General features: G+C 34.4%; 2 protein-coding genes across 2 annotated transcripts; both read right to left on the reverse strand.

Moving 5' to 3' along the window:
* Positions 1–555: 555 nt before the first annotated feature.
* On the reverse strand, positions 556–2,673 carry LOC125588603 (21 kDa protein-like). Its single transcript, XM_048760111.1, has one exon. The coding sequence runs from the start codon at positions 1,473–1,475 to the stop codon at positions 813–815; it is 663 nt and encodes a 220-aa protein (XP_048616068.1). The 5' UTR covers positions 1,476–2,673; the 3' UTR covers positions 556–812.
* Positions 2,674–6,752: 4,079 nt separating this feature from the next.
* LOC106448512 lies at positions 6,753–8,690 on the reverse strand. Its single transcript, XM_013890387.1, has 2 exons — positions 8,616–8,690; positions 6,753–7,664 (listed from the first exon to the last, which is right to left on the reverse strand). Exons 1-2 carry the CDS (start codon positions 8,688–8,690, stop codon positions 6,753–6,755), a joined length of 987 nt encoding a protein of 328 aa, XP_013745841.1.
* Between the last annotated feature and the right edge of the window lie 5,089 nt (positions 8,691–13,779).

Consider the following 13,779-nt stretch of genomic DNA (forward strand, 5'->3'; position numbering starts at 1 on the left):
AATCCTGCCGACATACCGAGGAAATTCCGACGGAATTCCGACGGAAAAAACTAGTTCGTCGGAATTTCCTCGGAATTTTGTAAAATCCCCCAACGGCTCTCCAACGGCTATAATATTTCCTCGGAATTCATCGGTTTTTTCCGAGGAACACAGTTTTCCTCGGAATATTCCGACGGACTGTAGTTTCCTCGGAATTCCGTCGGTATATTCCGAGGAAATTCCGAGGAAATTCAATTTTGTGTTTCCTCGGAATTTTCTCGGTATATTCCGAGGATTTCATTTTCCGTCGGAATGTTCGTCAGAATATCGCTGTTTTCTTGTAGTGAATAGTACAACGGAATGCAAGATTCACAAACATATCTGAAACCAGGTATTCTCATATAAAGTAACTAAGCGGTGATGGAGTCACAGCGCATGCATGGTAATGATACCAAATTATCAATTATGCATCTTTTTTTTTTTTGATCAACCTCAATTATGCATCTATAAATCGAAAACCTTGTTAACAGACAACATATCGTTTCAATTATTTATTTTATCACGTTCTCTAAACGAGTTTATGGATTTATATATTCTAAATAATATAAGAAAATCCTAAAACGACAACCGATGTAAGAATAACGAGACTATAACTGATTCCTTTTACACACTCGTTTTATATTGTTTAGAACGACTGAAATGATTTTAAGTAAATAATAATTTCGACACGAAAACATACTATACAGCTAAGGAAAACTCACATATATTAGATTTAAATTTGATGTATATAAATTCATTTTTCAAGAAAAAAAGAAAACTTGATCGATGAATGATTAAGGTATAGTCTTGTCGGCGTAGCGATTGACTAAAGCAAGCGCATTGCTAGTCAGCTTCTTGATGTCTTCCACTCGTGTACATACGTCATCTTTGATGGAGCCATCATCGTGGAAGTCCTCGAACCCGTTCGTACAAGTGTACTCGTTAGTGAGAGCTGCGCTGAGCCAAGTCTTGACATTACTCATCTGGAACTTAAACGACTGGACCGAGCCCGTGGAGACAAGCTCCTTCATCTGTTTCATCGACCCTCTCATATCATCGACCGCATCCTTAAGATTCTCTAAGCAGTCCTTTAGGGCAGAAGTCGTTGAGTTGTGGGGTCCACCACCACAACCGTGGTCAACGCAGTTGCTGTAAGCGTTTTGGAAGTAGGAGACAAGGTGAAGAGTGTTGGAAAGAGTGAGATAGATGGCTACGCGTGCGAGGCGGTTCCAGTCATTGTGGATGGAGTTGGCGAAAGTGGAGAGAGAGGAGAAGCATAGATCGGAGTATAGTGTGGTGTTGCAGATCGTACGGATGAAATCGGAGCCGTCGGTCGATGGGAGTGGGGGATCAACGGTGAGGATTGGTGGGATAAGGGAGGAGATGATAAGTAGAAGAAAAGGTATTGTTATCGTTTCTACTACCATTGTGTGTGTTTGGATTGATGAGCTTTCCATAAGAGTATTATTTATACTGTGTTTGGAACCTCAAAGAATATATACAATGAAACAAAGAAAGTATAAATTACGCATTACTTGGCAATATAAAACGAGTTACTAACCAGTTTCATTTCATATTTATTTTATTCTTTGTTGGGATTTATTCAATGCACGTCTAACTCTATATTGGTTGATTATTGTTTATTTTGGCCTTACGCAAATCCGCATGGATTTACTTTTGGTTTCCTTTCCAAAAGGTCTTGTACTAATCAGAGTTGGATATCTATTTATATATTAGATTTTCCTTTGTCTAATTTCCAACGTGAAACTTTGTTTGATATTTCACATTCTTCCCCTCAAACTAAGGACCACACTCATTTTATGTGTTTCTTTCCTTTGAGAATGTGCCTCTCACAACGTCTCGGTCCTTTGAGAATGTCATTACAGGTTCCATGATCTTCTGACTAATTTCTGCCGAACCTCCATTTTTCTTACTTGAAGGGAGGGTATTTTGGTCTTCTTGCAGATTTTCGTCAACCTGGTGCTCTGGTATCAATGTTGGAATTTATTAAATTTATGTCCAACTTTATATTGTTTGATTATTACGATATTGTTTATTTTGTGCTTTAGGCAAGCCCGTATGGATTTACTTTTAGTTTCTTTCCCAAAAAGTTTCGTACTAATTAGAATTAGACATCTCTTTATATATTAGACTTTGTTTTGTCTAATTTCCAATGTGAGACTTTGTTTGATATTTCAGGTTCTTTTTTCTATAAGAATTTTATAGATTTAACATGATAAATCCATGAGAGGTTCCAATTAAAGAAAATCATCTCACACTCGATATTATGCACTTCAATCTTCTTCTTTTTTTTTTGGTCAAAACACTTCAATCTATATATCTCTCTTGATTCGAACACCAACCGAACAACTCCATTGTTGCATTAATAAATACTTAGGCTTCGAATATTATAAGATAAGGAATAAAGTTGACAAAAAAAAAAAAGATAAGTAATAAATGTGGGCTTTGTAATGTTGGGTGAAGGTTGTAAGGGATAAATATATTAGTCACACCAAATGTGGGCTTTGCAATGTTAAAGGCAGCTTGTAACAATTTCGTGATAATTGCTCGGATAACCAGCTGCGGTGAGTATAATTTTCTCTCGCATTAAGAGAGGATATAAACACTGGATAAACAAGTTCTTATGACCTTTTTACCGGTTTTCTTTCATCTTGCTTACAAACTAATTTGATTCGAATAACAAGGATCGAGGTTCGTATAATCTAAATTTAGATACCTTTGTGCAATTAAATGCTAGATTATCCACAGGACCCTAGGAATGCGCAGCCACCCAAATCGACTTCCATTGCGTAACCAAATACTTTCTCTGTTCCTAAAAGGAGGATTTTCTGGAGTTATTTTTTGTTCCAGATTTTCTATAATTTTAATGTTCTTTTGGTAGTTAATGTTGATAAATTGTATGCTTTTAAGAAAAATTAATTGAAAATATTTGAATTAATTAAATACTATTGGTTGATGGTTATTGAAAAATGTATATTGAAATAAACAATAAATTTAATTGTAAACATTTATTATATTCTTAATATGCGTGAATACTCTATAAAATCCTTCTTTCAGGAACAGAGAGAGTAGACATTTGTTGGTTGATAAGAAACGCATTGATTGTCTACGGTAATATGATCCTAGTGATATTTAATCAATCGGCTTATATTCGTGGCGGATTTAAAGAAATCACCGTATCACGATCTCCTCTATCTACTTTTGTTTTTCTTTCTTTGTTCTTTTCTTGGTCGTCCATTTTCTTTGCATCTTTTCATTTGTCGAAATAATTTTGATTCCAAGAAAAGAAAATTAATTTTGATGAGAACAATTAAAAAAAGCTTTAAATTAAGGTGGCGCTAAGGCCAAGTCCAACGGCATGGTAAAACATCAAAATAGCGTGTGATGTGATGTTTCTTTTCTCCAACCGAACGACATATGTATTGAACAGAATGAATTGATCGATTAAATTGGTAAAGTTTGTTACAACGTCTTTAAATAGACTGGTTGAGCAAAAGGAAACTTAGACCAGCTGGTTAACACTAAACCATAATAAATCAATGTATATCATTTAATATGCCTCAGTCAAGTCTTTGAATCGCAAGCATCAGCTGGAAGAAAGAGACTTGAAATGGACATTTGATCAAGAATGGAGCGGAATAGTCTTGTATGCAACGGCTTTGTGAAGATGTCAGCATGCTGGTTGGCACTCTTGACGTGCATCAGCGTGAGGAAACCATTCTTGACCTGATCCCTAACTGTATGACAGTCAGATGAACCGCAAAGGTTATATCCGGTTTGGTGATTGTTAGATACAACAGACGACCAATCAAAGCACGATAAGGTGTTGGATCAGCCAGAGGATTACCAGACTGCATACCCAGCTTCACAAGAGGATCCATTGGCACATGACTAGGCTTACATCCCAAAAGGCCAGCATCAGAAAGAAGGCTTAAAGCATATTTTCGCTGGGAGATAGAGATGCCTTGAGAAGATCGAGCAATCTCAAGACCCAAAAAGAATCTGAGAGGACCAAGGTCTTTCATCTTGAAGTGTTGATAAAGAGTATCTTTGAGAAGTTTCGCAGTAGCATCATCATTGCCTACTATCATTATATCATCAACGTAGACAAGTGCTGCAACAAAGCCACCAGACTGTTTCACGAAAAGAGTGTTGTCGGCTGGTGATTGAGTGAAACCTGCTGAGAGAAAGACCACAGCAAGGCAGTGATACCACTGACGAGATGCCTGTTTCAGTACATAAAGAGATTTATGCAACCGACAAACATGATTAAGCGGTAAAACACCTGCAGCAGGCACATAGCCTTGAGGAATACTCATGAATATTTGCTCATCAAGATCATTGTGCAGAAACGCGTTAGAGACGTCCATCTGCGAGAGACTCCACCCTTGAATAGCAGCAAGAGCAAGTAAGAGCTTAACACTGGCAAGCTTGGCGACATGAGAGAAAGTATCGGTGAAATCAACACCTTCCTGTTGAGTGAAACCCTTAGCCACCAAACGAGCTTTGTAACGCTTTATAGTACCATCTGCTCTGTATTTTATCGTGTATACCCATTTACAGCCAACCACGTTCTTCCCTGGTGGCAGAGACTCAACCGTCCATGTATGGTTCGCTTCCATAGCCTGTAATTCCTAAATAGTAGCCTGTTTGAAATGAGGTGATAACATGGCCTGTTTGAAAGATGATGGTTCTGTCTCATGGGAGTATGAAAAGATATATGATTGATATAAAGGTTTAAGGTGAGAGTAAGTGAGAACAGATGATAACGTATAGGGAGTTGAATATGGTTAAGAAGGAATAGAAGAAGAATCAAGAGATGATGGAATAATGGAAGCACGAGCAAGAAAGCAATGATATTGGGACAAATAACCTAGAGTTTTAACAGTACGCCTAGGCCTGTCACCAAGTAGTTGTCCCTGGCCTGTGTTGTGAGTTACACTCTCTTGAGGAATAGGAGGAACAAAAGGTGCAGGTTGTTGTAAAGGTATGATAGGTTCTAATGCATCAATGGCAACGAGAATGGGTAATGGCAATATGATTTTATCAAAGAAATTATGAGATGATGCATGAAAAGAAGATTTCGAATTAAGAAAGGGAAATGTCGTTTCATGAAAAACAAGATTTCTAGTAATAGAAATACTATTGTAAGCTAAGTGTAACACCTTATATCCCTTATAGCCAGCAGGATAACCCAAGAAGACACAAGCATCAGCTCTAGCAGAGAATTTATTTATATCCTTAGACAAAGTAGAAACATAGCAAAGGCAACCAAATGATTTCAAAAAAGAATAGTCAGGTTCCTTGTTCATCAGCAACTGATAGGGTGTTTTATTTTGAAGAATGATAGATGGGGTACGATTGATGAGGAAAACAACAGTGTATATGTAATCACTCCAATATGCCAAAGGTACATTAGATTGGAAAAGCAATGCACGTGCAACATTTAAAATATGCTGGTGTTTACGTTCTACAACGAAATTTTGCTGCGGAGTATATGCACAAAAAAATTGGTGAACCATGCCAAGATCTTGTATCAATTTAGTAAATGCTAATTCTGGTGTGTTATCACTGCGTATCGCTTTAACAACTGTATTATATTGAGTTTTAATGTGTTTAAGAAAAGCTGGAAAAAGAGTCAAAACATCGCTTTTATATTTCATCATGTAAACCCAAGTAACTCTTGTACAATCATCTACTATTGTAAGAAAGTACTTAAAACCTTCAACAGACTAAACAGAAAAAGGACCCCAAACATCTAAATGTATCGAATCAAATGGACAATCTGACAAACGACTATTTAAAACGAATGACAATCTCTTTTGTTTAGCTTGTGGACAAACAGAACAATGATCAGAATGTTGTAAACTAGACGCAGCGACATGCAAAATACCAGAGATAAGCTTTAACTTGGAAGAAGATAAGTGTCGAAGGCGTTGATGCCATATATGCACATCAGCTTGCAAGGATCCACAGAAAGCTAAAGAAGCAGATGTATCAACATTCTCTAGTATATAAAGATTGTGTAGAAGTATTCCTCTACCAATCATCGAGTCCCGAGTAGACTCCTGTAATTCACAGTGAGCAGAAAGATTATTATCACGAAGTAAGCTGCAGACACTAATCAGATTAAAGCGAAATGAGGGCACATGCAACACATTATGCAAGACAAGTGAAGGAGATAAATGCACAGTTCTTATATGGGATATGTGTTCACTAATTCCATTCGGGAGAGAGACTGTAACACCAGTCACAGGGGAGGTATTACTAAAGAGTGACAAGTCCGAGCAGACATGTGTAGTAGCTCCACTATCAATGATCCAAGCATTAGGAGGTAAAGTTGAAGAAAGAGAGGAAAAACATTGATGTTGAAAAGTGAGGATGTTATTTTGAAAACGAAGGCTAGTAGTGGGGAATGAAATTATACCAGACGTGGATTGAGGGGCCATGTAACCATTCTCATTCACAGTAGACAGCTGTTGAGGATTCACAGACTGGGAAGGATTCACATATGCTTGTAACTGCTGAAGAAGTTGCTGAAGGTGAGTTGAATCCATTTGTCCTGAAGCAGGGACTGGATTAGCAACATTAGCAGTCACGTGAGCCACAACATTAGTCTTTTGTTTTTGCTGCGCATGGGATTGTTGAGGGTACTGAGGTGGTCGCTGGTTATAGTTTTGTTGACCTCGGGGAGAAAAACCAGCACCAGGAGACTAAGCAGGAGCAAACGACTTATTGTTTCTATGGCCAGGGGGATATCCATGAAGCTTGAAGCACTTGTGCACAATGTGTCCAAGCTGACCGCAATAAGTACAAAGTGGTCTCTGTTTAGGACGATAACTAGAGTTGGAATGAGCTGCTGCTAACGCGGCATGATCAGAGGATGCATCAGTCATTGAGGTATCTGGAGAATTAGAACTCTGAAGTACCACACTTGCAGGAGTAGAGCTTGGCTTGATGGACTTCTGGCGCTCATCCTGAGTAACCAAATTGAAGACATCTTCAATAGAAGGAATAGGTTTAAGCATCAAGATGTGACGTCGCGTTGGCTCAAAAGCTTCATTAAGTCCCATCAAGAACTTAGTCACTCTACTGCGCTGTTGAAGTCGCTCCCAAAGCTCAGCTGCATTACATTCACACTTTCCACATGTGCAAACAGGAAGATCTACATAGTTCTTGTACTCTTCCCAGAGAGTTACCAAAGCGGTATAGTAAGCACTCACGTCCATTGAACCTTGTTGTAATCTACTCAACTGTTGTTCAATCTCATAGACACGCGGTGCATCATCTTGTTTGAATCGGGAAAGTATATTCTTCCAAATAGATTCAGCAGTCGACATGAAGAGAAGACTCTGACCTATCTGCTTAGAGACTGAGTTCATTAACCAGGTAGCTACCATATCGTTACACCTAGACCAAGATCCAGCATCGCGATGAGTATCCAGGGGTTTAGGGATAGTACCGTCGATGAAACCGAGTTTGTTGCGGATGTTGAGAGCCATCCGAACAGATCGACGCCATGAATGAAACTCCGAACCAGATGTGAGATGATCGGAGACCAAGACGAGTCCAGCATGATCGGAGCTGTGAAGATAGTACGGATTCTCATACTGATCCAAGAAACTCTGTTGATTAGAAGCAATCGCAGCTGAAAGACGTGCTCAGAGGAAGGAATCGTAGTTGATTTCGGAGAAAGACGACGAAACGAATGCGAAATCAAGAAACGAATGAAGCTCAAGCAATCGAGAGGAAGACAATGGAGATGAGATAGACGAAGAAGACGATTTCGAGCTCGAAAACGATCAAATCTTCAATGAATCGCAACAACAACTGAGGAATCGAGGGACTCATGATCAAGATCGAAAAATCACCATGGGTGATACTCTGATACCATATTGAACAGAATGAATTGATCGATTAAATTGGTAAAGTTTGTTACAACGTCTTTAAATAGACTGGTTAAGCAAAAGGAAACTTAGACCAGCTGGTTAACACTAAACCATAATAAACCAATGTATATCATCTAATAATATGCAACTGCATTTTAGTGTGATTTTGTTTTTTGCTACAATGTCACACTATATTTGGTGTAACACTGTAGCAACGGCAAATGTTTTTTAAATTTTATTTATTTATTTACATAAAAAATGTTTATTCTATACATTGTTTAGTAATGTTTAGTTACATTTGATTTCTATGATTATTTTACAATTGGATAAAATATTTTTAAAATGTCATAGTTATTTGGTTATATTTAAATTTTAATTAATATGAAAATATTAATTTATATTATAAAAAAAATTAAAATACATTAAAGATTAATTTAAACATTTGAAATATACATATTTTTTTAGTTACAGTTTTAATATTAATTTAAATATTTGAGTCATAAAAATAATTAATATTTATTAAAACTATTAAAAACTAAGAGAATCTTGATTAATAATATAATAATAAAGAATATTCATTTTTAGTGTAATATTTGGTATTGTGGTTGGAGACTCAAAAAAAATTTAGTGCTAAAATTACACTAACATAATGTAGTTTTGACACTAAAATGTTGTCATAGGAGATACCATAGCCAGTGCGAAGATGATCACATGCGCAGCTCCAATAGAACCAGTCCTTTCGTGTATATTAGTCAACCCCATTATTGTTCGTACATATTAGATTTAATATTGGGATTTCGAGTTTAATCAAACAACCAGTTTTTAAAAACTATTTAATCTTTTTAAATATATACATCTTTTTATAAGATTAATATAGCTATCTTTATTCAGAAGAAGAAGATAAAACCTAGCAGTGAAGTAGTACATCCTGATTTTGTTTTTCTAGAAAAAATTAATTCTTGTTTTCACATTAGCTTTGGGAAAACGTTTTTCATAAAACCATAAGTAAAAGATAATAATTCCCATGGGCTAGGGTGGTCGTTTTGGTAGTCTTATTGCTACTCCCTTCGAGCAGGCGACTGATAAGGATATGACCTCGCGTGTTTGTTTGTTTGCGAACATAATTTCATTGGAACATCATATCGTCGCGTGTTGAAGCGTACTATCCGGATTCCGGACATCTGAATTGGATAAAGATGATGAATCCGGACATCTGAATTGGATAAAGATGATTCATTCATTAATATGTCCATATGTCGCATTGCTATTTTTGACCCCCCCCCCCCCCCCCCCCCAAAAAAAAAAGTTTAATTATTAGGACATTTAATTTGTAGTCTGTTTTTTAAGGAGTGTCATTTTAATTTTTTTTTTTGTTACATAAAAAATGTCGTTTTATATTTTCAAAATAGTTTTTACTTATTTTCAGCTGAATATTAATTGTAAAATGCATTGATCTAATAAATAAACTTATTTATCTCAAATATCATTGATCAATTAGACGTAATTAATGAAAACATAAATACATTTCAATCATTTTTTTAATATGCGTGAAAAATGTCTAAGTGGCATTATATATAATGAAACGGAGAGAGTAATGATTAAGAGTTTCATGTGGCATCCACGAGGTTAGTTTCATGTGGCATCCACGAGGTTGTTTCTTTCTTTGTTTGTTTCAATTTTATTTTCTCATCATAATTCCTCAAAATAAACATATCTTTGATTTAATTATGTTCTAGGTAATTCTCTCATCACTCAGAAGAAAAAAAAGTATCATCAAAACTCATACTTCCCCTCTTAAGACTCTTCATTTTTATGCGGTAAGTTATGTAATCAAATATCAAACATATCGGCCTAGTTCATTTGCATGTTGATGCAACCAATAACTGAAATATTGTTCTTTTGTGTCTTGCAATATCTTACAAATATGTATCCACCAATCATATCACTAGAAATTAAAATAATTAAAAAATATATATCGATAAAATCAAAGCAGTATAGCCACTCTCACTACAAGGAACAACAAATTACAACTAGAGACGAATCATAAATCACATCGACATGCAAATAAACAGGGCTATTTTTTAAAAAAGGTTACCAAAACGAAGTAAAATGTTACCATACTTCACACTTATGTGATCCAGCAGCATCTTTGAATATGGCGCCAACATTGGAGGAATATAGCTTTTCAACTTCGGTTTTGATTTTCTTTTTTACAGATAATTATGATTATTTAAAAAAAATTAAGTTTATGATATCCTTTTCGTATTAGGGTTTGTAAGGAAGGGTTATATAAACAAAGTTGAGGCTTATGTGTTTGGGAAGATTTTTGATAATAAACTTATAACTTTTTATTTATTTCTCGCGTGATTCGAATATTAAATTCATCTCTCAAGAAGTTGGTTTCAAAAAATCTATCGAAAGAAACTCTTTGATCGTTTTAAAAACAAGTCTCTTGAACCTTAAAAGTTCATTGATCAAACGTTCACCCTGTTGTACAATGCGCCATTATGTTCCTATATGATTGACTATTTTGTAATTGTTACCATCGATCCTAAGGTACCAATGCTGCTCTGTCTTGTACTTACAATCAACAAATTGCAAGGTTCTCTTAAAAGAATTTTAATACAACCATGCACAGAGAATACAACTAAAATATATTCAAATCAACTAAATGGCATTTCTATAAAAATGACAGAGAATACAATAATAAACTTATAAAAAAAAATACTATTTAATAATTCCACCTCCGGATCAACTAAATGCTAGATGTCTTGTTCAAATACACATCACATGACCAAAGTGGATTCCAGATTGCAAATGGGAGAAAGTTGGATGTTAGCTGAAATTTATTACATTACTATATACATCGAGTTTTAAGACGTTCGTAATCACAAATTCACAAGCACGAGTTTTCTTCAACATTGCTGTTAGAATCGACTAATAAAACAAATAATAAGAAGGGATAATTTGCTTAAAACCAAAGAAAACTTATGATATTAGCTACGTACCAAGAACAGTAAAACTTGTAATTTTGTTGGCATAATGGATGATATGTAATGACGAAATTAGCCTCAAAAGTTTCGGATAGAACTTGTGTCCTATAGGGAAATACAATTAATAGGTTAGCTGATAATATTTTATTAGATTTGTCGATATTTGGCAAAGATTTAGTATAGATTTGGTTTAAAAATACTTGTTTTCTCTCTCATTATCGTTGTTTTTTTCTTCATCTTCTTCTTCTGTTTTTTTTTTTTACATTTGTCTGATGAATCTAAACAAAATTAAAAAAAAAATCGTGAATTCTGAACAATTTCATGAGTTCTTAAGTTTCTCTGCTTATTTCTTTAGGAGTTCATGAGTTGCGAACAACCAAAGAAGATCATGAATTTCCTTGCTTCTTTTTTCCATTTTCTTCCTCTACATAAACACTTGAGCGCATCCAACCATTCATCATCATTATCACAGTCCCGAACAAGATTATGAGTTCTCTCTACCAGAGTTCATTCTCTATCGTACAAAAAATTCTTCGGGTCATTTTTCCAACAATCAAGAGGTACCGTCTCAGAATTAGCTGGCTGTATGGTCGTGTATATGGTTGTTATTCGTTTAGCCAGCTAATCAAAATATGGATCTGGTCTACTTCACCATCCTCTGATAAAAACTCAGTGACACTATCTGAACTAACACAAACAAAGATCATAGTTAGTTGTTTTATATTCTTTTCAGTGACACATAATGAACTGATCTTGCAAAAGAGGTTTGGAGATGAGCTTGAGAAGTTCTAAATAACTTGTATTGAAACTACTAAATTCTTCGAGTACTATATATTGATGATAGTTACAATAAGTTAAAAACTTATAATATGATGTATCAAAGAGCTATGCTATGATAATATGATAATTAGACGAGTACAATATATAATGGATGTATATATTAAATCTTAGCTTGTGTATAGAGGAGTTTAGCCGGTTATAAATGATTCAAATATATTATTCTTGAAATGATGGTTATTTACATTTTAACTTAGCCATACACATTAAAATATTGATTTGCTTATCAGTGACGCAATGTGAACTAACACAAAGATCATAGTTAGTTTTCTTATATTGAGTTCAAACAAGTTTGCTTAATCTTGATTTGCTTAATCTTGTAAAACAGGTTTAGAGATGAGCTTGAGGAGGTCAACCTAGCTAATTCGTATTGGAAATGTTAAACTCATATATTGATGATAGTTACAGTAAGTTAAAAATTTCTAATATGATATATCAAAGATTTATGCTATGATAATATGATAATTACATGGCTACAATATAGCATAGATGTATATATATTAAATCTTAGCTTCTGTATAGAGGAGTTTAGCTGATATAGATGATTCAGATATATTATTCTTGAAAATGATGGTTATTTGCATTTTAGCTTAGCCATACATATTTAATTGAAATGAAAGGTTTTAGCCTATCTTTTTTATTAGTTGAAGTAATGGATGGCTACAATATATCATGGACATATAAATTAAATCTTAGATTGCGTAGACCATATTTAACCGGTTACAAAGGATTCAAATATATCATTCCTAAAAGTGGTGGCAATTTGACTTAGCCATACATATAAAGTGATAGACAATATTTTATTTGCCAACACGGATAACAACTTGAGAATACAAACTCAGGGACATTTAACAATCTACATATGAACAATATACATAACAAGAGTCTAATAGTAAAATAGAGAATGGTAGATGACACATAGAATTACTATTAAGAGTAAAAAAATTATGTGTTTTTTTAAACATAATATTAGTTTCAACAAAAGGAAATACAAAATACTTAAAAATGTTGTTAACCGGATAAAATAGGCAAACCCGAGCTAAACATAACTTTAGCCCGCAAAAAGAAAGGTTAGACGTCTAAATGACTCAGTATCACGAAAACTTGTTTTAAGTTAGGCTATGGACAACTAATTTTATATTTGCATTGCTAACACATTATTTACGATATATGAAATATAATAGTAGCATATCAATATAAAATTAGTTAAATGACTTATTATAAGATATGCTGCTTACATGTTAGTTAAATGAAGTTTAACATTCAAATTAGAAATATCATTTGTAATTGTATTAGAAAAACATATGGCTAATTGCAAATGTTATACTACATGGTAGTGTATAGCCGACTAAAAACATTATGTGTCTTTTTAAAAGATAGTATTAGCTTTAACAAAACAAAACAAAACACAAAATACTTGAAAATGTTATTTACCGGATAAAACAAGCAAATGGCTGCTGAAAATAGTATTAGCTCACAAAAACACAAGTTAGACGTCTAACAATGAATTAGTTTTAACTTATGCTGTATATGAGACTTGCTATTAATTTTGAATAAAATTTTGCATTATTAACATATTCAAGATTAATAGCAAGTTGATAAATAAGTTGTTATCTGTTATTAAATAAGTTAACCATTCAACAACAAATCTCAAAAATCTAAATTCAATGATACATGTAGAAATATTATCAAATTGTTATAGTGTTGTTAGATATGTTAGTAGGTTAAGGTACATTCTTATAACAACTTCTTACATCCTCGTCATATTCCCTCACAACAACCACAACGTATTCTAAATATACACCATTGTTTTCCACAACCTCGGTTTTTGCTTTACAGTTGCTAGGTTTCAAAATTACTGTTTCACACATCAATATTACATTCTCCATCTTAACGTCTTTCATCCTCGTCAGACAAAACAATTGCGGATCTTCAATCGCCTCATATAATGCATCTAACTTGTACATATATAGAGGTGTATTGTTAGAGTTAAAAATAGCAGTTACTCAAAAAGTTATCCA

This window comes from Brassica napus, chromosome C6, assembly GCF_020379485.1.
Source record: "Brassica napus cultivar Da-Ae chromosome C6, Da-Ae, whole genome shotgun sequence".
Classification (NCBI taxonomy): Eukaryota; Viridiplantae; Streptophyta; class Magnoliopsida; order Brassicales; family Brassicaceae; genus Brassica; species Brassica napus.

Coding starts and splice junctions, on each gene's coding strand:
- LOC106448512 (XM_013890387.1), bottom strand. CDS start 8,690: ATGGGGTTGACTAATATACACGAAAGGACTGGTTCTATTGGAGCTGCG. Junction 7,665..8,615: donor TCATCTTCGCACTGGCTATG/GTATCTCCTATG, acceptor TCTAATCAACAG/AGTTTCTTGGATCAGTATGA.
- LOC125588603 (XM_048760111.1), bottom strand. CDS start 1,475: ATGGAAAGCTCATCAATCCAAACACACACAATGGTAGTAGAAACGATA.